Genomic DNA, 22,346 nt, shown 5'->3' on the forward strand with positions numbered 1-22,346 from the left:
AGTGCCACCTGGCATTTTGTCACCCCCCTCAGTGGTGATACCCAGGGCAGACAGCCCCCACCACACACCCTTTCCTCCGCCCCTGCTTGTCACAGGTGTGCCACCTAAACCCGCCATACTTGAGCAGTATTATAGCTGTCCACAGAAGCAACATGCAGGTATAAGAGATTACATTCTTCCTTATCGCTCCTGCTTTGCACTATTTTTGGGTGCTTTTGCATGGCAGGAATAGGTGTTTGAGCTCTGTCTGTGGTTGAAGCAAAAGAAAGAAAGAACACGATGAGGCATTAAGTAAAGCAAAGAAGAGGTGGAGTCTGAGGTAACAGGAACAGAGTGCCTTCCTACCCCTTGGGATGCGGAGGGCGGGCGGGGGGGGGAGGGAAGGAGAGTTGGAGCAGAGGGGAGGACTGTGGCAATTCAGTGGGACTCCCGGGTGAGGAACAGCGAGAGGGGCGGCATACTCAGTGACAGCCCCGGGCAGCAAAACCCTAGCTACGCCACTGGTTTTAAGGACAGTACAGCAACACATGGGAATTTTCAGACTAAAGTTGGTTCCAGACAAGGGCTTAATTTGCAAACACACCACTAAGATCACAAACAGGTAATAGGAAACAGGCTTTTAAAAACAAATTCTCAGATTTTCAACAGAAGGGGTAAATCCACTTCAAATGCAGAAGAAAAAAAATGGATTGAAATTTGGATGCCAACAGTGTAATGCGAATGATACTATAAACTTGCATGCTTACGTAGCTACCAATCCCACAATAAACACCTGTCTGTAAGAACCCTAAGGAGTACATTGAAATGACAAAAAATATTGTTTTTGCTTGGTTATTAAGATATACAAGGACCACATCGTGGTTTTTGCGGGAGAAGGAAGGAAATATTGCTGTATTCTGCTTCTCCTCTTCTCATTTATCTGACTTGGGGCCTTCTCGGCAGCAAAAGCATATTAACATCTGAAATTAGTATGCATATAAAAATTATACACTGCCAGTAATTTGTTCACAACAACCCTTATCCTGTTAGGTATCTAGGATGATTCCATTTTAAACACATGCCTCCTGGGGAAGAAAGAAGGAAAGAAGGAAAGAAGGAAAGAAGGAAGAAGAAAGAAAGAAAGAAAGAAAGAAAGAAAGAAAGAAAGAAAGAAAGAAAGAAAGACCTGGAAATAAAAGTTACAGCCACTCCAAAAACACCTCACTCTGCCTCATGGAATGAAATGCACATGCATACAGATGAATCCCAGTCTCATGTGCAGGAGTGAGGCCTGAATGCAACAGTTTGAATGAAACCTTATCTTGCCATTTGTTGTTTTCATTGGACTGCAGCCAGTGCAAACATTTGCAGGTGGCTGGGCCATATTTTGACACTTAACTATCTACAGTTGTGATAAAAATCAGAATGTTGCTACACTGCAGTTTCCAATAGCCTACAGGGCCAGATTCTGCTCCCACTTAAGACGTACTAAGACCATTACGACATTGTCTGCTGAAAAGCTTAGAGTTTTTTAACAAACGTATTTTGCGGGGCCACTCGTTTCTCTCCCTCTCTCTATAAAAATAAAAAGAATCCTTTTCTGAGACAGCAAATTCTCCTAATACTTCATACTGTTATGAGTTTGTGGGTGCCAGAGCCCTGTAATTAATCCCTGGATCCAGCAAAGTGTTAACATCTAATCAAGACAAACTAGCTTTCCATGAAGTGATTGCCTGGGTGATGACCCATTAATGGGGATTAAAGTGCAAGAGAGCAAATAGTTGGGGCCCCCTCTCTCAACAGTGGTACCTCGGGTTACAGACGCTTCAAGTTACAGACTCCGCTAACCCAGAAATAGCACCTCAGGTTAAGAACTTTGCTTCAGAATGAGAACAGAAATCATGCAGCGGCGTAGCAGCAGTGAGAGGCCCCATTAGCTAAAGTGGTACCTCAGGTTAAGAAAAGTTTCAGGTTAGGAATGGACCTCCAGAATGAATTAACTTCTTAACCAGAGGTACCACTGTAGAGAGTTGTGTGTGTATCAGTAAGTGTGTGTGTCTGTGTGTGTCAGAGAGAGAAAGAGAGAGGATGTAATTTAAAAGAAAACAAGAAAAAGAGTGTCAGAGAGCACAACGTTTGTTTTCTGTTTGAGTCCAAGGCTGCAGCTATGGAAGAAACAAGACCCTTTGTGGGTGATGATGCTGTTAAGCCCTCCATCGTAGGCTCAGTTTGTATATATGTTTTTTTTTAAAAGTATATCTTAAAGACACCACAGTCTCCTCTGTGCCTCATTTCCAAAAGGAATCATGAACCCTAGGTAAGTGCCTGGAACCCCTGGAATCCCAGGGGTCGGAGGTCGGGGTGGTGTGCAACAATACATTAACCAGGACCTCACCACCCACAAATTTAGAATATGTTGAAATACAAACCAAGAACTCCAGTCACAAGTGTTTCACATGTCCTCTTCCCCTTACCCAAGGCTAAATATCCTCTGCAGTAAAAATCAATTTTGAAAGTGTGCACAAATGTACCAAATGACTGTGCTTATTTGGTTTAGCCAATAAATGTTGGTTGTTCAGTCAACGCTAGGAACAGAATCCTATATGTATCCAGTCAGAAGTAATTCACATTGAGTTCCATGGGCTTAGTCCCAGGAAAATGGGTATCAATTGAAGCCTAAAATGAAGGGAGTACAATACACTGTCTATTCTAAAGCAGGTAAGTGTGAGGAATCTTAGCTCTTCAGATGTTGCTGAACTACAATTACCATCAGTCCCTGGAAGCAGGGCCAATGGCCAGGAATATGGGAGTTATGTAGTTAGAAATATTTGAAGGATCAAAAGCTCTCTGCATTTGCCCCAAAGGATGCATGTGAAAGCAGGAACAGAACTCTTGTGTGTAAGAGAGATACACAATAGAACTTTGGCACACCTTTGGGAATATATTACCACTGTATTTTTTTATTTTTTTTTAATAAATCACACAATACTGTCAACATAGAGTAAGGGTTTATCTCCATTACTAATGAGCTAAAAAACTAATGTCACTAGCTGGTAGATGCCCACGACATTCACAGAACCACATTCCGCATGCCAATATCAATGAGTACATAAATTGTCAAAAGAACCTGATTTTCTTATCTTTCAGTGCTAAGAAAACAGGATGTCAATCCAACAGGAGCACACATACAATGAAGGAGCCTAGGATGTGTGAAACATATAGGCATCCACTGTACATTGTTTTTTGAAGAAAAAGACATCTGGAAAGATCTCTGAATGAGTCTTACACAGCAGAGGCCAGTTTGGTGGGATTCAGCTAACACTGGCATCACTACAGCTGACTTTGATGGCACTGGGGAGGGAAAGAGCCACAGCAAAATTGGTTCTGCTGCCGCACCTGCATAGCCCAAGCTCACCTCCACTGTCCTACCCTACCCATTGTAAAGGTGAGCTATAGCAAGGGCAGTTTCACAATTCTATCCCACCATACCAATTGCTGCACTCGTCATGCAATTCTTATTCATTCAAAGCCAGCGGTCTAGGAAGAAGCATTTGAGCATACGACAACATGATGGACGTGCATTTTGCTACAGGTGATAGAAAAGCTGTAGAATACCCACTGATGGATCTTTCAAAAGTTAGGAAACAGACTAATAGATTATAAACAATGTATGAAGAGACACTAATGGGTTAAGGACAACAACTTGGCTGGATGCTCATTATGGATGAAAGGGAGAGCCAGCACATGGACTGGTTAGAAAATCCTCAACCTAAATATAATGGGCTTTGGAATCAAGGTGGCCCAATATATTTTGGCACCTGGGGCGAAGCAGAAAATGGTGCTCCCCCAACCAGGGAAGAGGAGGGGAGTGAAGAGCTACATCAGGAACAAGTGGGAAAATCAAATCAACCTTACCCAGAGGGTGAAGTGGGAATCAAAGGCTGTTGTGTTGGTGGAGGAGAGGGACCCACTCTGAATCACATCAGGTGGGCGCAGAGCCCAGGAGACCCCAGAGGGCAGCCCCTACCATTTACTCTCTAGGGGTGGGAGGAGACCAGCCAAGGCTGTCTTAAGCATATGTGGCACTGGGGTGCAAAGATCCGCCTCCCCGGGTTGCCCAGTCCCAGGCGCACAGGGGAGTGGAGCCGGCCGGCTGCCTCAGCGTCTCGCTGGCTCGGTCGCCCCTAAACTTGAGGTGCAGAACTGCCTGCAGCAGAAGAGCCTGCCGCAGTGCTACAACCAACGGGCAGGCTCTTCCCCGGACTCAACTCTCAGCCTGGTGCCCCTGAGAGCTCTGCACCCCTAGCGCCTATGCGTAAGACGGCCCTGAGACCAGCAATGCCTCCTAGTCACCAAGAAGCCACTGTAGAGGTGTAATGGCAGTGGGGAGGCTGCGGAGGAGGAGACAGATCTGGCTTCCAAGGAGCACACCACAGCTGTTATGGCTATCACAGCAATAGCAGCAGCAGCAGAGAGCTATGCATTCCTTGGAGGCCAGATCTGCTGCCCCTGTGGTAGTTGCCTCACTTTGCCTCATGGGTGGGGTGGCCCTGAAGGTCACAGAACATATTGATGGGTGGTCAGCTTCTTTCCTCTTAAAGATAGCTCTGGGCTTTTGTGGAGAGGAGAGGCTATCACTTAAGCTCTCAGTTATGATTAGCTTTGCATTATAGACTCCAAATTGTACAGAAGAAATGTGGGGTCTCTCTCTAGGATAGTAACCTGAGATATATGAACAAACACAGTACATTTTCAATGAATGGCTCTTCTGGTGGCTGAAATGCTAAGCAATACTATTGATAAGGGTTGAGAGACTACTCAACAGCTCAGCTCGCCGGGGTACAAGTCCCCCACGGGTCCATACGGTCAGTAAAAGAAGGAAATTCCAGCCAAGTAATTTGGAGCAAAACAGCAGTCAGTAGACTTAGATTCTTTATTGTTGCGCAACAGGTTTCAACAGCAGTAAGAACCCTGAGCGTGAATTTCCGTGACACTACATAACTGACACTACCCATCTCTAGATTATCTTGCAAACGTTTCGCTGTGTATCATTCATCAAACACAACATCTGGCACAACACCTAGACCAGCACTTCATCCAAGCAAGAATCAACCGAGGCTGTCCTTACCCAATCTGCCGATTCGTGGAAGGTGCTTGTGTTATGACGGAACTCGATTGCGGAGATGGCATGGCTTGTTGAATAACGATGCTGGTGTCGTGGTTTGGCATCCTTGGATTTGAGAGCTGGTGCGTCCCCGGTGCTGCCATGGCTCCTCCAACGGCGTTATGCATTGAAATATTCTGTAAGAAGGGGGTTGGGAGAGTAAATTGGATGCTATAGTGTGTTGTTTTTAATTTCCCTCCTGCCTAAAATTAGGGATCTGGAAGTGTCAACAAAAAACGAAAAGTTATTGGCTCCCAGCAAACTGCGTGTCAATAGATCTTGCTCTAACTAACAGCTATAAAGAAATGAAAAATAACTCTTCTGCTTTTACAGTGCAACACAAATTGAAAATACTTGGAAGTTGACTAATCACTCTTCTGTACATCTGACTAGTGATTTATAATATAGACATTTTGCACATATCCATTTGCCTGTGTGTGATATATATTTCATTTGAAAATGATTTTCACGGTCAGTCTATGGCACATTGATTTAGTATTCAGCCTGGTGCTACAGTACTAGATCTGCTGAGAATGATAAGTGAATTGGGTTTGACAGGACTCAGAATAACAACTAGTGCGTGTGTATATATAACCAATATATGTATAACCAATACAAAGTTATTACTGGACTCATCTTTGCTCTCTCATTATTGCTCTAACACCTGTTGGTACACAAGGTATGTTTTTGAGTATCCTAGAGTTTTTGTTAAGTGGTAAGAAGAGCTAGACATGAAAGTCAAAAAATTAAGGCTAATCACAAGGAAGTAACATTATCGCCACAGATAACTGAGTATCTAGAGTGAATTCAGCAGCTGAGACCTGAAACAGGAACAGGAAGTTGACATCTAGAATTCATAGACTCATATAATGGAAGGAACCCTTCCATTATATGATCCTATGAATTCTAAATGTCATCTAGTTATCTAGTCCAACCCCTGGCAATGCACACAGCCCACAGCTATCCCTGAGTGGGCTTGAACCACCAACCTTCTGCTTAACAGCCAGGTGCGCCAACCCATTGTGCCACGATAATAAAATCACCTTTAATTACCTGAGGAAATGAACTAGATTGCCCAAGAGAAGCACAGCAAGGTCCCAACCTCATGCTGCCTTTCTAAACCTGCAAACACAGGGACGGGGTGGCATCCGTGGAGGTGTGGGAAGAGCAAAGCATTCCTCCACCCCCCGGATCTTCTATAATAATTGCCCTCCACATCCCCACATTCCTGTATTTGCAAAAGCAGTTTTGGTGATTGCATTAAAAATATCACCCATCTAGAAGCACAGCTAAGGTTTTTCTTCAGCCCTCACTGTTAATCAAGAAAGTGCCTAGCAGGCCACTATCTGTCAGATGCTGCCTCACAAAGAACAGGAACAGATATCTTTCAGGCATACAGAGACAGATGACCAGCTTGAGAAGCATTTGACTTTGACTAACTTTCTCTGCTGCTGTTAGACAAATCTTGATTGGTCCAGCCTGGTCTTCTTCCTGGGTCAATGCCAGCCCTGAACACTCTTGACAGCAGCCACATCCACGGTTTTTATATCATGATAAGTACTCTAAACTCTCCTGAGTGTGTGATAATGCTAAAAGCAAGATGAGCAAGAGCACTAGGAAGTTGTGAATGGACGAGTGAAGAGACAAAAAGCGATGCACACTGCTGTAACAACTGGGTAAAAAATACGAGTCCCTGAAATACTGCTTGACTGCAAAGTTCTACTGCCAACAGAATGGTTAGCAAACATTCCATGCATGGGAATAGGAAGAACATATTTATGGTTGTTAGATCATCTGGTACCCAGCACCTTTCTCGGATTTCTGATTTCCGAATTGTAGCTGCATAGTTTGACAGAATCCCAAAAGGACACTGAGCCTCCTGGTTCTCAACTGCCAGAGCTATATATATTGAACCAACTTTGGGGATTGATAGTGCCAGTGTTGTTAATCAGTGGGCAGCCCTGTTTTATTCTGCTTCGCCAGGACCTTTATTTATCTATATTTAAACATGCAGTGAATCTTCTGACTTCTATTTTAATCTACCAGACACAAGAGTAAAAGTTTTCAGGTGAGGCTTTCGTTTTATTTTAGTCACAGGTTGTGGGCACATACCATACAGTTAAAGCCCACACACCAAAGAATTCTGGGAACTGTAGTTTGTAAAGGGTGCTGAGAGTTGTAGCTCTGTGAGGGACAAACTACAGTTCCCAGAATTCTTTGGGGGAGGGCGCTGGAAGTGTATGGTGTGTATGCAGCCATAGTTTGGGAAGGTTGCAGGATCAGCCCAAATGCCTAAGGTCATGTCACAGAACTGTAGGACATAGAGCATGGGTTTGTAAACTAAGGCCCGTGGGCCAGACCAGGCCCAATTTCCTTCTAGATCTGGCCCGTGGACGGTCCAGGAATCCAGGCAGCCAGCACAGCGCAAGCATGCAATGGTTTTTGCGATTCAGCCAGGCTTGGGGGTCAAAAGTGAGGTGGGAGGATGCTCCAGACAAGCCCCTTCTCTGTCCGCCGTGCACGATCTTTCCTTCTGGGGTGGGGAAGAGGGTAAAGGAGCCACAGTTCGGATTTCCACCATGGAGCTGCCGGCGACTGACCTCAGGAAGGGCAGTTGTGGCGGCAGGGGCTCAGAGGCGCCTCAGGAGCGACACCCGCCGGTGTCTGTGGCGGCCGAAGCGGGGAGCGCCTGGGCAGCTGCACTCCAAAGCAGTTCTGCGCTCTGCTGGGGCGGCCGCTCATTAGCTACGCGGTATGAGCCATGGAAAGGTAAATAGCCGCTGCAGCCTCGTCTTCCCTCACGTGGGGAAAAGAACATTTTTGCTTGAGTGGCTCTGGCCTGACTTAGCGTGACCAACAGCTTTCCCCTTCACCCACGCATGCGCACACGCTCTCCAGGGCTGACAGGAATGGTGCGCTTACCTCAGTCCCCCACCCTGCCTTATGAGAGAAATAATAACTGTCAACGCATAAAGCGCAAAGGAAGCAGCATGGGTATATGAGGGAACAACCCCCCCAAATCATATTTGGGCAATATTGGGGTGCTGCAGCAGGTGCCACCGCTATTGCGTCCAATGGAAGGCAAGAGGCAGAGGGGGCACCAGATTTTGGCGCTGCACAGGGCACCCCTGAAATTTGAGACACTGACAGCTGTGTATCCCACTGCTTTGGTTGAGTGCACAATGTTAAAACAGAACCCACTAAGCTACCATCTATACAGACTTCCAATATACATATATTGGATTAAATCAACCATGCAATGATGACAGCAGAGGAAGACTCGCAGAACTTTCCACAGAAAACATTCCTGGCAATCATTTCTTTTGTGGCATGAACAGGCTTCTTCATTCCATCTCCTGCGTGCAGCTAGTCTTAAATGTAAACATCGCTAACTCTTCTGATGGCTTCCTCAGAAACACAATGGATTAAGTGCTTTTCATCTTTTATCTTAATTTTTGTGACATGAACTCATTAGTGGTGCCCTCTAATTATCGATGGAAATGAATAATGAAAGATGCCTCCTGTTTTCCAGACCCATCAATAACATGCATCCAGGTCCCTTTTTTGTATCTCCACAGATTATCCCCTTTGACATATGCTTTTACATACACGATAGTATACAATGTATACCGGATGTGCCAGTGGCTATGTTAGAACAAAGTTTGAGCAGAGTTTTTGTTGTTGTTGTTGTAAGGCATTCTAGATTAAAGGAAAAAACAGTATTTTGAAAGGCATGGAGCCCAGTTTCACGAACCATTACATGAGAATGTTAAAATAAATTTTCATATAGGGAAAATACACGCTGCCATGGAGGAATACTGAAAGAGTACATTTCAAGCTTCAGAAAGGAGGACCCATATACTACATGGACCAAAGGTTATTTATTTCACAAACAATCAGCTGCCTGAGATCATCACTCAAGCAGCACTGCACACAAAGCACTCCTTATGTTCCAGTTGAAATTGCAGTAACACAAAATACGTACCGCACAATTAGGGTCATTTACTATATGTTGCACCGGGATAACTGCACAGCATCCTGCTAATTGAAGGCCACTGAGCAGGGGAATTCAACTGGATGGATAGCTTTTTATTTATATTTTGTCTTAATAGTACTGAAGCCATAAAGGGAGCATTTTTTCTCCCTTCTTCTTCCTGAAACTGCCTGTTGTGGAGTTTATAAAACAGGAATTTGGCAGCATGTCAGTGGTGCAAACTGATTTCCTCTTCTAAATGTAATTTTTAAAAGCAAACAAACAAGGTTATGTCTGCTAATGAAGCATTACATGCTACTCTGGAGCTTTCCCCCCTCTTTCTTTTTGGTCGAGCAAACGCAATCTCAATAGAAAACAGTTAATGGCCTTGCAAAGGAATATATTTGCTTCAAATTCATTCAGTAAGTATCTCTGTCCAAATGAAAGCATCACTTTATATTATAGCAATCCCGTATACTTTTGCTCCACAAACGTAATCAGGAATAGAATTTCAACTACAACAAAAATCAGCAGTTTTGCTGAGAAATGTGGGGTACTATATTATGTCAATATTTATTTTTTAAAAAAACCACATAGCTAATTATAGGCTGCCATCAGCAACTTCAGTATAATTTTGTACTTAATTGATTAAAGTTTACTTAGATATACATGATTATATCCTCCAAATGTTGTTGGACTACCATTCTATGTTGCCAATGGCCAGAGATCATGTGATTTTTCATACCTAGTCTAAGGATTCATTTTGGCATAACATGGTGTGTCCCATTGGCATATCCATCAGTTCAGTCAACAGATTCTCACTGGAATTCTAAAAACTCATTGGCCTATGTCTGTGGACCAATAGAGGTTTGATGGAATGCCCACAAAGGATCCATCACACTCTGACCTTTTGAATTCCACCAGCTCATAAAAGAGCTGTGTTCACCAGCCAACTATAAATATGAAATATCACAAGTTACATATCCATATCTTTAGCAACAGTATCATTTCACTTTCCTCTTAGCAAACTGTGAACCGAATCCCAATGCAGTGTAGATCTCTCTTGCTTCGGTTAAGATTAAAAGAACTGGCTTTTTTTCCCTTTCACATAGTTAAGGTAAAGGTAAAGGTACCCCTGCCCGTACGGGCCAGTCTTGACAGACTCTAGGGTTGTGCGCCCATCTCACTTAAGAGGCCGGGGGCCAGCGCTGTCCGGAGACACTTCCGGGTCACTTGGCCAGCGTGACAAAGCTGCATCTGGCGAGCCAGCGCAGCACACGGAAACACCGTTTACCTTCCCGCCAGTAAGCGGTCCCTATTTATCTACTTGCACTTTAGGGGTGCTCTCGAACTGCTAGGTTGGCAGGCGCTGGGACTGAACGACGGGAGCGCACCCCGCCGCGGGGATTCGAACCGCCGACCTTTCGATCGGCAAGCCCTAGGCGCTGAGGCTTTTACCCACAGCGCCACCCATGTCCCTTTCACATAGTTAATCCTGTGTAATTCAATCAATGTTCGAGACAGAATTCTTACATTTAAGTTTTTCATCATAAATATAGTTTCTTAACAGATTCTTTTTTCATGCTGTTTGTGAATTGAAAACTCTGGGGTACAATTTTTCCAAATACAAATAAACAGTAAACATGGCTAATGCTCCTGAAGAGCAGCTGACCTACCCAGACCATTACATTATGCTGATTTTTCTGTTACTATAACTCCTACAGAGGTATCCACACTCAAGACCAGTCGGGAGATTTATAGCATTGCTTCCAAACGACTATGGACATGAATCTCTCACCTTGCATGGTTTTACATGCCAGTATCAATATGAAACAACTTCATGCTTTCCTAAATTATGGTTATTGCCAGATCTGCTCTGAAGACATGCACAGGAAAATGCACCTTTATTGTAGCCAAATGTATAAAGGTCCAGAGTTGTTTTAAAAGATGCTTCCTTCAAAATTTGCAACTCGGATTTAAAATATCCAGAACTGGCTGGCCTTGGAGGGGTAATTAGAATGTTGTGTATGCAAATGAAAGCTGGTGGATCAAAAATATGTGGGGGAGGGTGAAACCTACAAAAAATAAGAATCTTGCAAGTATGTGAAGAAAAATTAAATGGCATCTATTACCATCATTTTTTAAAAAAAAAATATAGCACCCAAGTCTTTGAATTACCCACTTTTCAATTGAAAAGGGAAAAGTACAGAAAGTAAGTTCCGTTTTTAAACGAAGTCTTTTGCCGCTTTTTTTTTTTTAAAGCTTATTAGTTTCTCTACACACAAATGTTCTCAAAATAGCTTAACCTTGAATGGCTTAAGAGGGGGAACTTTTTTGAGTGATAATAATTTAATCCTGGCGGTAGCACAGTATTGATGCATGCATTTTCCCCCTGAGCAATTGTCTAAATCATACACAAGAGAGTGTTTGTTTTTAAAGGCAATATAGATATTTTGCTCAGCTTCGTTTTAGCGATTGCCCACTTCCAGGAGGGCATCCTGTCACTGCAAGATTGAAGTGGATGGATGCCAGAACAGAGGAGGAATGCTAATACTGTCCTTCTTCACACTGATAGTTCCTCCAGTTCTAGTTAATAATTATGCCCCTTCATTGTGCGCTATAATCTTTTAAAGATTACAACGCTCCTTTGGGAACAAGCCAAGAACCAGGGGAAATTCTCTCAAGGAAAACTGATAACCGTCTCCCTATCTGCTCTGAAAAGGCTTTTCTGCAAGGAATTCCGCCCTAACCCTTCTCCTGCCAAATTCAAGACAGCTGACTCAGGGCACGGGCATGAGTGAGGGACAGTGTTTTGATGGACCAAATGAGCTCAAATGTTGCTCACCTCTGCTATAAGTAAGTGTTGTGGGCTTTGCTGACTATATGAAATAATGCAAGGCAGCAGAGGTGTAGCATGGGGGCGGGCAGCAGGGGCCACTGCAGGGGCTGCGGGCACACATGGGGGCGGGCAGCAGGGGCTGCGGGCACACATTCAGAAGGGCGCAACTGGGCTGCCGCAAGACTGGGAGGAAAGGTGACTTTTTATTCTGGTTCTGCAACACAGAGTGCGCCCCTCTTGGTCAACTGGATTGGCTGCGAGTGGAGAGCGGGTTTGCTGGGGTGGAGCCCCTTCTGTATGCCCTTGAAATAAATAAATTAATGTCTTATGCATATAATAAAGGTTCGTAAACATACCAAGCAAACACGTACATAGATTTATAGGCCAAATGTCTGAAGCTGCCCAGGAGAGCAGCCATGGAGCCATTGTTACTCCCAGGCTGACCAGGTGTTTTCTCTGCAAGGTCAAATGGTGGAGCCTCCCCATTGTCTTCTCCTTCGCAATTCCTGTCTTAAGGGTATGTCTGTGTATGAATAGGGTGAGCCTGTGACTTGGCTCAGGAACTAAGTACTTATCATTACAAAAGACTGGCCAGGCTCCCCAAGGTATCAATCCAGTAAATATTAACAGGTAACTTGCCAGACAGGAGGTAAACAACCCACTCAGATTTCTGCTTTAGCCCGCCCTTTCTGTGATCTAGGTATGATGTATCTGGGGGTGGTCTTTGACTCCAAGGTGGGCAATTTAAAATTTCTATATAAGGGTGGACACACCTGGGTTCTGGGTCCTCCTCCTTCTCCTGTGTGTGAAGGGGGCACCCTGTTGCAACAGTTCAATAAAGATCAGGCTTACAAACTGCTTTGCTTCTCAATATTCTCTGGTTGGCCTCTGTTTTTTCCTCCGACCGATGGAGAACCTACAAGGACTCTATAAGGGCTCTTGTGTCCCCCCCATAAGGGAATAAGGGCAGATTTTCGTTTATTACACCCTCCTCCTTCGACACCTCTGAACAGTGCACCATAAGCTTCTCGTGCCATGGCTGCCGCTGTGCAGGCCATATTTTGCTGCTCGAGGAGGCCCCCAGCTCCCTCCTGCTCCAGGCCCACCGCAGATTCCTTTGTGTTGTTGTTGTTAAATCATTTTTATTAATTTTCCAATAAAAAACATCCAATTAACATATCAAGTCATAATCCAATTAAAATAAAAAACTAAAATAAAAAAGGCCAAATTATCATCCAAATTATAATTATTAATTTTTTGGGACTTCCCATCGTCTGGACTTTGAAGCATATCTCCAAATCTCAATCCTGCCTCTCCTCGTTGTTTCCATATTTTCCACATCTCGATTTTAACATTTCTTTGTCTCTGGCTCTGTGATTCTCAATCATGTCAGACATCATATATCCTTTCATCCATCGAATACAGCTTTATTTGCCTATATACCTTTTTTCAACTGTCTTTTTGCCAGCCTACGGAGATTCCTGTGGGTGCACTACAGGTGAGTTGTGGTGCCCAGCCTCTTTTATACCTTGCCCTGGGTGCTGGATACAGACGCTATGCAACAGCAGGTAAAAGGTAAAGGTAAAGGACCCCTGGATGGTTAAGTCCAGTCAAAGGCGACTCTGAGGTTGTGGCGCTCATCTCACTTTCAGGCTGAGGGAGCCGGCGTTTGTCCATAGACAGCTTTCCAGGTCATGTGGCCACCATGACTAAACTGCTTCTGGTGCAACAGGACACTGTGATGGAAGCCAAGGCACACGAAAATGCTGTTTACCTTCCCGCCACACCAGTACCTATTTATCTACTGGTGTGCTTTCGAACTGGCGTGCTTTCGAACTGCTAGGTTGGCAGGAGCTGGGACTGAGCAACGGGAGCTCACCCTGTCGTGGGGATTAGAACCGCCGACCTTCTGATCACTGGCCCAAGGGGCTCAGTGGTTTAGACCACAGCGCCACCTACGTCCCACGGGGCAGAGGACACAGGGCAGGACTGGAGAGGCTGCAGGTTGCAGCAGTTTGGACTCCTTAGGAGCATATACAAATTCACCCTATTTTCTGACAATAGCTAAGGTGTATATGAAGTAACAAACGTTAGAGGGATCAGTTGTTTTCTTATGGAACAGTCTTTTTTAAAAAAACAGCAACAATAACCAGTACATTAATTTCCACACACATGTCTTGCAGTGCTTGGAGAGGCCACGAAAAGGGCATTCTTTCACTAAAGCAACATAAAGGGCTTAAGACGGGATGATCAGTATCCCATTGTTAGCTGCCACTAATACCTAACATATCAAATCTAGATCCCCTGCTTTACTAGGGGACTGTTCCTGCTTTAGTGGATTTATGCCTCCTATATTGTTTCTGTTTTCTTTTCCTTTGACCTTGAGGCACAAATTAAGGGCCTGCATTGTGGGATTAACTCTTGTAGTTACTCGCTGTATATGTCCTCATCAACAACAGCATTTCTTTTGCAGAAAGGAAACATGCCTTTTGGGAATAGGAAGCAAGGCCCAATTGCAAAAGCCCCGGATATCCTGAGGGAGGCTTAGAATAGATTGGGGCAGCCTGTCTAAGGTGAAACAAATCCAGTTGACACAGCAACCGGAATCCTCTGTCCTTCTCCATTCGTTTAAGCAGCAAGTAGATTTATAAGTAAATAATAATGCCATGGCTGCAACCCTAAACTTATTAAAGCCCCTTGAATTCAGAAAGATTTACTTCTTAGTAAGCATACAGAGGGTTGTGCCGCACATCACACAGAGTGCACTTCTTAGTAAGCATGCAGAGGGTTGTGCCGCACATCACACAGAGTGCACTGACAGGCTGGCAAAATAATTCAAAGGAGACGAAAAGAAATTCGTCAATGGTAATTTTTAAAAAAGATCTCTGAGCAATCAGTTCATTTGGGCCACGATCCTAAACACAATTGCATGGGAGGAAGTCCTGTTGATCTCACTGGAGCTTACCTCTGAGTAAACATATATAGGAACTGAACTGTTAGCGATAGATTTACCTGCTTGTTAACATCAGGCAGGAATCTTCGCTGCAGTTTTTTGGGCACCTGCTAAAAACACATCGAATCATAGAACTGTAGAGTTGGAATGGCCCCAAGCGTCATTAATTAATTCAAAACCCTGTAATGCAGTACAGTGGTACCTCAGGTTACATACGCTTCAGGTTACATACGCTTCAGGTTACATACTCCGCTAACCCAGAAATAGTGCTTCAGGTTAAGAACTTTGCTTCAGGTTAAGAACAGAAATTGTGCTCCGGCGGTGCGGCGGCGGCAGGAGGCCCCATTGGCTAAAGTGGTGCTTCAGGTTAAGAACAGTTTCAGGTTAAGTACGGACCTCCAGAACGAATTAAGTACTTAACCCGAGGTACCACTGTAATCCTGTTCACAGCTGCTATTATTATTATTAATAATAATAATAATATCCCTACCTGGACTCAAACCACCAACCTTTTGGGTAACAGCCAGATGCACTAATCCAGTGTGCCTTATTTATTTATTTATTTATTTGTTGAATTTATATACCACCCTATACCTGGAGGTCTCAGGGCGGTTCACAGAAAAGATCACAATATATAAAATCAAAATATGAACAATAACCCAAAAACAAACCCACCCAAAAAAGAGCCACATTTTAAAAGGGTATAGGATTACTTTTAGCGTTAATGTTAACTAATTTACTTGTGTTCAACTGATAATCTTAATATATTTTTTTCTAAATGTCTTACAGGAGGTTTTATTACAGTCAAGTGGTATATACTGTGCATTTTGTTAGAGAAATAAATAGAGCATCACGTCAAATACGACTCAATGTGGATCTCATTTGAAAAGCAAATGAAACTGATTCCTGAAGTATAAGGAAAGAGTAGAGATGGGGGAGAAATGGAATCAAGTTCACATTTAAGGGAGAACCTACCAAATTTGAACTTTCTGAAACAATATTCAAACCAAAACATAGGGAATCATTCAAAATTAACACGTTTCTGAATTCTGCAGTTCTCCAGCCTAGTAATGTGTACAAAAATGGATATGCTGCAGTAATGTATGCGCAGAAATGCATTCCTATAATAGTGAAAATAACATACATATATTGTGTAAAATGCTTTGCGAAGAACGTGTATTATTAGGCAACATTACGTACAAAAACTGCCATAAAACTTAGGGAACAAGCTGTACTGCCAAAATGATTAAGGTTTTAAATTACAATTTTAGGTTATATTTTAGTGATCAAGATTTAATATATATTTTTAACTGCTGCTATATCTGAATAGTCTCTGTTATACCCAATTGCAATCCAATGTATTCCTGTTGTGTTTTATGATTTTTCTGATAATGTAAGTGAGCTGGAACCGGTCTGTAATAATAAAATTCATTACGTACAAAAATATTTTTATACTAAAAAATAGTCATACTGAAATGCTGATGAATTTTTGAAACCCCACCCCCATTGCAAAATGCTTCAGAAATGTGGAGAAATGGATTTAAGAATGGAAAAGCGAGGAACTGAGAGAAATGGGCAGGTTCATCCATCCCAAGGAAGGGGAGGAAGCCAACGATTTGAAGGATTCCAGCAACCTTTGCAGTATTTTACTAACCACCTGGCTGAAAATGACTACCTTATGCTGAGCAATCGCCATTCCTCTGCTTTCTGAAGCCTTTATTGGTGTTTCCTGTTGCTGGCTTTTTTTGGCTCCAGCTTTGGAATTCCCACTAAATAAAGATGGCTATAGCCATAATAGGCTTAGCCACGCTGGCTTTTTATTTCCTCCTTCGCCAATTCCCATTCACAATGCTTCTAAGATTAACGTCTCAAGCCCCACACAAATGATACCACTTAAGCACATAAATAGTTCACAAACAAGGGTGGAAGGATGGACGGAAGAGGAGGGGGAGGGTGGGAAAGGGGAGCTCTGGGAGGGGGAGCACAGAACACTGTCCTACATGACTAAAAACAGACTCCCCATATTAATGCAAAATCAGCATATGGTTCTAATAGGCTTTCCAGGGTGATTTATCAGGTATGATTAAGTCCTCAACCTGCATGTCTGTCTCCATAAATAAGGCAGAAGTGCACCTTGCACTAAAAAGGTATCAGCAGTGTCCTATTACCCACCCAGGTTACAGCTCGGCTGGGGAAAGAGAAGAGTTTGTGTTTAATAGACAAAAGAGGGCATTGAAAGAAGCCTGTCAAGATTTAGGAGCCTTATCTTAGCAGTATCTTAGTAAAAAGCTATTGCAATAAAGGCTGTTCCTTAGGCCTGTGCCAACCATAAAGCACCAGCATGTCAATTTTTAAAAAGTTATGCTTTAAAAAAACCACAATCAAAATTCCCTAATCTAGAAATTAGTTACAGGTGCTGGGGCTTTGCCCGAAATCTCCCTCAATCACACAAATATGCGTTCCATTGATACATGCCTCCTTCCACTTCCATAGTTATTTGGCTAACAAAGCAAAGCTGCTATGAAACATGGCTTTTGGAAGGGCAAAGTTATTGGTATAATTATATAACTTAGTCACCTGGTGACACTGGATTTATAAACCTAGACAGCATCTTAAAAAGCAGAGATATCACCTTGCCAACAAAGGCCCGTATAGTTAAAGCTATGGTTTTCCCAGTAGTGATGTATGGAAGTGAGAGCTGGACCATAAAGAAGGCTGATCGCCGAAGAATGGATGCTTTTGAATTATGGTGCTGGAGGAGACTCTTGAGAGTACCATGGACTGCAAGAAGATCAAACCTCTCCATTCTGAAGGAAATCAGCCCTGAGTGCTCACTGGAAGGACAGATCCTGAAGCTGAGGCTCCAATACTTTGGCCACATCATGAGAAGAGAAGACTCCCTGAAAAAGACCCTGATGTTGGGAAAGATAGAGGGCACAAGGAGAAGGGGACGACAGAGGACAAGATGGTTGGACAGTGTTCTCGAAGCTACCAGCATGAGTTTGACCAAACTGCGGGAGGCAGTGGAAGATAGGAGTGCCTGGCGCACCCTGGTCCATGGGGTCACGAAGAGTTGGACATGACTAAATGACTAAACAACAACAAGGAATCAGGAATCCTGTGCCTTCTCTGCTTTTCTCAGAGAAAGTAATTGTCTAGCCAGAGGTGGAGGAAACTGCTTAGACGCCTAGGGCAGTGTGCCCAGGGGCAGTGTGAGCCCCCATAGGAGTGGGGCACACCACAGGGCCTCCTCCCACTCAGCCACCCTCAGTTGGTGGGGGGGGGGAGGCAACTGGCAGACCGTTTGGGCAGTGGGGAGCCTGCGCATGCCCAAGCCACTGTGTCTCTCCCAGGAGAGAACTGGGACAAAAACAAACAAGATGAATTTTAACAGGGAGAAATGTAAAGTATTGCACTTGGGCAAAAAAAATGAGAGGCGATGTCAGGGAACTGACATCGGAGCTAGAGGCGGAGGAAAGGCTCTCAAATGATGCTGGAGAAGGGCCCAGCAGGGAGAGAGGCAGCTCAATAGATGGGGAAGCAAATCAGCGCAACATAAAGGGGGGCAGATGGGGGAATCGGCAAGAGGGCTCCAGGACTCTTCACCGGACACCAGCGGGGAGAGCACGGGTCCTCCGCTACCCACGCCCTCCCTGGGCAGAAGACTTCCGCGCAGGGAGAGTAGGAGGAGACTTGGCGTCAAACAACTTTTATGTTGGAAAAGGTTTAAGAAAGGCCCACTGACGGATTCTGCTAGCGACTGAGGCAGCCACGAAGGGAAGGGCTGTCCAGACAGAAAGGTTTAACCAGGCAACATAGCCAGGAGAGGCGGCAACTTACGCACGAGCAACCCATACTCATTACAGGCACAAATAAAAGATGGGTGACACCTGGCTTGAGAGCAGTACATGTGAAAAGGATCTAGGAGTCTTGGTTGACCACAAACTTGACATGAGCCAACAGTGTGACGCGGCAGCTAAAAAAGCCAATGCAGTTCTGGGCTGCATCAATAGGAGTATAGCATCTAGATCAAGGGAAGTAATAGTGCCACTGTATTCTGCTCTGGTCAGACCTCACCTGGAGTACTGTGTCCAGTTCTGGGCACCACAGTTCAAGAAGGACACTGACAAACTGGAACGTGTCCAGAGGAGGGCAACCAAAATGGTCAAAGGCCTGGAAACGATGCCTTATAAGGGAACTGGGCATGTTTAGCCTGGAGAAGAGGAGGTTAAGGGGTGATATGATAGCCATGTTCAAATATATAAAAGGATGTCACATAGAGGAGGGAGAAAGGTTGTTTTCTGCTGCTCCAGAGAAGCGGACATGGAGCAATGGATCCAAACTACAAGAAAGAAGATTCCACCTAAACATTAAGAAGAACTTCCTGACAGTAAGAGCTGTTCGACAGTGGAATTTGCTGCCAAGGAGTGTGGTGGAGTCTCCTACTTTGGAGGTCTTTAAGCAGGGGCTTGACAACCATATGTCAGGAGTGCTCTGATGGTGTTTCCTGCTTGGCAGGGGGTTGGACTCGATGGCCCTTGTGGTCTCTTCCAACTCTATGATTCTATGAGAGATGCGTGGCTTGGGCGTGTTGCAGGCCCCACGGTGAGTGCTGCCCGGCATTTTGTCACCCTCAGTGGTGACACCCGGGGCAGCCCGCACCCACCACACTCCCCTTCCTCCGCCCCTGTGTCTAGCTTACTCTGAGTGCCCCATGATAGTAAGCACACAGCTCTGTTCTGTTTCAGCCTCCTTACAGACATCCATAGCTGTATTGATGAGAAATGTTCTCCAAATGCTCCTCATCGACCACCTCCGTAATAGGCAGGTTCTAGGCAGCTGCACTGGAATTACTGCAGATTCCTTGATGACCAGCATTGCAGGGAGAGTGAATCCTAAACGGTTTGCCTAAGTGTCTGAAATCTTAAAAACGACCTTCTATTGATGTATTTTGAGAGGTTCCAAATTACAGTGCATAACAAATCATACAGCAAAATGCCACCACAGCACAGTTTTTGAAAGATGGCTATTAACTCCTAATGCCTCGTGCTAAATCAATAGTCAATAACGCCAATGACCCTAACATATACAGCCGGAGCATTTTTTTCTCTTTAAGGCAGCTTCAGCTTAGAAGCTCTATGAACGTAATACATTCATCATCCCCCTTCCTCATTTTTATCACAACAGTCCATTTTTCTAATCACTTATTAATGGTTTGTCAGTCTCCAGAATCTCTCAGGAAACAGTGGCACCATGTCTGCTCTCTCCAAAAGATATTTAAAATTACTGTTTGTTCCTCCCTTATAAGAATTTGAAATTTTCTATCTGGCCCATAAATGTGATAATCAGCATTTTAAAATCATCCAGACAGAACTAGCAACTAATGGGCAACTGTTAGCACCACAGCCTTATAAGGAGATATTAGAGTATTTCTGGTTCCGGAATTCTTAACAGTGAATCATTATCTAACAAAAACCACAAGTTAGAAGTGAAATCTACCCCCCCCCCTCCACACACACTCCTATCACTTTCACTGGCATGACTCACAGTCTTCTGGAACAAGCGTGTATGTACTAGTTGGCAAAGCAGAATGGAATTGTACGTTCATACAAAGTCTGACAACATTCGACAAGGGTGCTTCCAGAATGAGGTTTCCTAAAGCTCAGCGACAGCCACAAGCGTTACAGAATATCTCGCAATCCAGATGGCACACTGGGAAGAGCCACCAAAATCTCAGTGGGTGGCAATGCTTGAATATAACAAGATATCTTCTCCTGCATTTCCTGATTAATTCAAATGCACTGACTAAGCCATTTGGGGGGACAGGGCAAAACTGCTGTTGGGAAACATAAACCCCTGAAACTTGTTAGCATAGAATCAGACTGGAGTGGAGAGGACTGCTACTAGTGTTGCGCCGAGGCAGAAATGAGATGTGATACTATTCAAGCAAACAGCTATTGCATGGAGTTTCTTATAGTAAATAGCAGTTGCAGGCTCCCACCCGGTCCTGAATGCGACCATGATGGAGGTAAAGTTTAAAGCCCTTCCCTGCCCATATCATAGTCTCCTGAGTACAATAGTCACAATAATTCCCAGATCAATGTGCAAAATCTCCAAGGGAGTCTAGCAATAGGAAGCAGTGGCAATAAGGTTCCTTGCCATGGTGTGGAGGAATGAACAAATGCTATTTCATTCTCAATCCTTGCTATTTCTTATTTACTGCTGCTGCTGCTGTCACCATCACCATCTGACACATCTAACAAACTTGTAAATTACTGTGCGATATATTTCAAAGACACACCTAGCTCTCATTGTATGTGCACACACACACACACCTACATCAAACAGAGTACCTTATACAGTTCCTGGTTGGAAGCCACTCACACTTTCTTTCTGTCACATATAGATGCAGGTGAGGTTTAATACCCCGATGTTTCAACAGAGCCAGTCCAGTTGTTTTGTAGCAAAGGGAGTACTGCTCGCCCCAGCCTTGACTTTATTCTCTTAGACCTCCATTCATTGCCCTGGAGTCAATTTGCCAGCAGTTCTTCTCCAGCAGCAGGAAAGGTCATGTGCTTGCAAATATAACCTATGACAAATGCTTGGGATACTTTATGCTCAGACCAGTGTAAACCTAAAACCTGTTGCTTGAGGCTTAGATGATAACCTGATCTGCCGTCACTGTCTACCTTGCTGCGAGGGACAGCCCTGTCTGAGTGACACATTCTGTTCAAAGTGCAGCCATCAGTTACAGGCTGTGGTCACAAAGGGATGCCAGGCGGCCTTCGTTTTATATGATCAAACACAATTTGCTATAGTTTTAATTTTCTTGATAGTCAGTCAAGAACTAGAATCTGGGGCAAGGAACTAGGAACTATGCCCCCCAAATGCAACTATTTTTCATCTATGAGTATGAGCTCCCCATCTGTGAGGGGAGCATTCTCCCAACTGGTGCTGTCCAAATTCCCATCAGTCAAAGCTAGAAAAGCCACGCTAGCAGAGGATGATGGGAGTTGTAGTAAAAAAACAGCTGGATGGCACCAGGCTGGGGAAGGCAGTTGCAGCATGCGCTTGTTTGTCCCATTTCTCCCCTTATTTGTTATCAATGCCTCCACTTTTCCTTCCCTCTCTTTGTGATCCCTCTGCTGAACATTTCTACTGTAAGCTCCTGGAGGAAAGTAGCTGTATTCACTGTGTAAAGCAGCCTTTCTCAACCTGTGGGTCCGCAGATGTTGTTGGACTACAACTCCCATCACCCCTAGCTAGCAAGGCCAGAGCTCAGGGATGATGGGAGTTGTAGTCCAACAACATCTGCGGACCCACAGGTTGAGAACTGCCAGTGCAAAGTGTTGTGTACAACGCCCAACATTCCTATGAGTACAGTGGTACCTCAGGTTACATACGCTTCAGGATTACATACGCTTCAGGTTACAGACTC

At 44.2% G+C, this 22,346-nt stretch overlaps 1 protein-coding gene and 1 long non-coding RNA gene across 9 annotated transcripts in view; both read right to left on the minus strand.

The window, feature by feature from the left end:
• The window catches only part of LOC309515603, a 224,086-nt gene that overhangs the window by 180,061 nt on the left and 21,679 nt on the right, over positions 1-22,346 (minus strand). The window lies entirely within an intron of this gene.
• CREB5 (cAMP responsive element binding protein 5) overlaps positions 1-22,346 on the minus strand; it is a 271,795-nt gene that overhangs the window by 171,568 nt on the left and 77,881 nt on the right. For all 8 annotated transcript variants that reach the window (XM_082193487.1, XM_082193489.1, XM_082193486.1 and 5 more), the window contains one exon: positions 5,108-5,280. In XM_082193487.1, coding sequence (XP_082049613.1) covers positions 5,108-5,280 — 173 coding nt within the window. The remainder of the gene's footprint in view (positions 1-5,107; positions 5,281-22,346) is intronic.

Source organism: Podarcis vaucheri, assembly GCF_965113315.1.
Source record: "Podarcis vaucheri genome assembly, chromosome: 12".
Lineage (NCBI taxonomy): Eukaryota > Metazoa > Chordata > Lepidosauria > Squamata > Lacertidae > Podarcis > Podarcis vaucheri.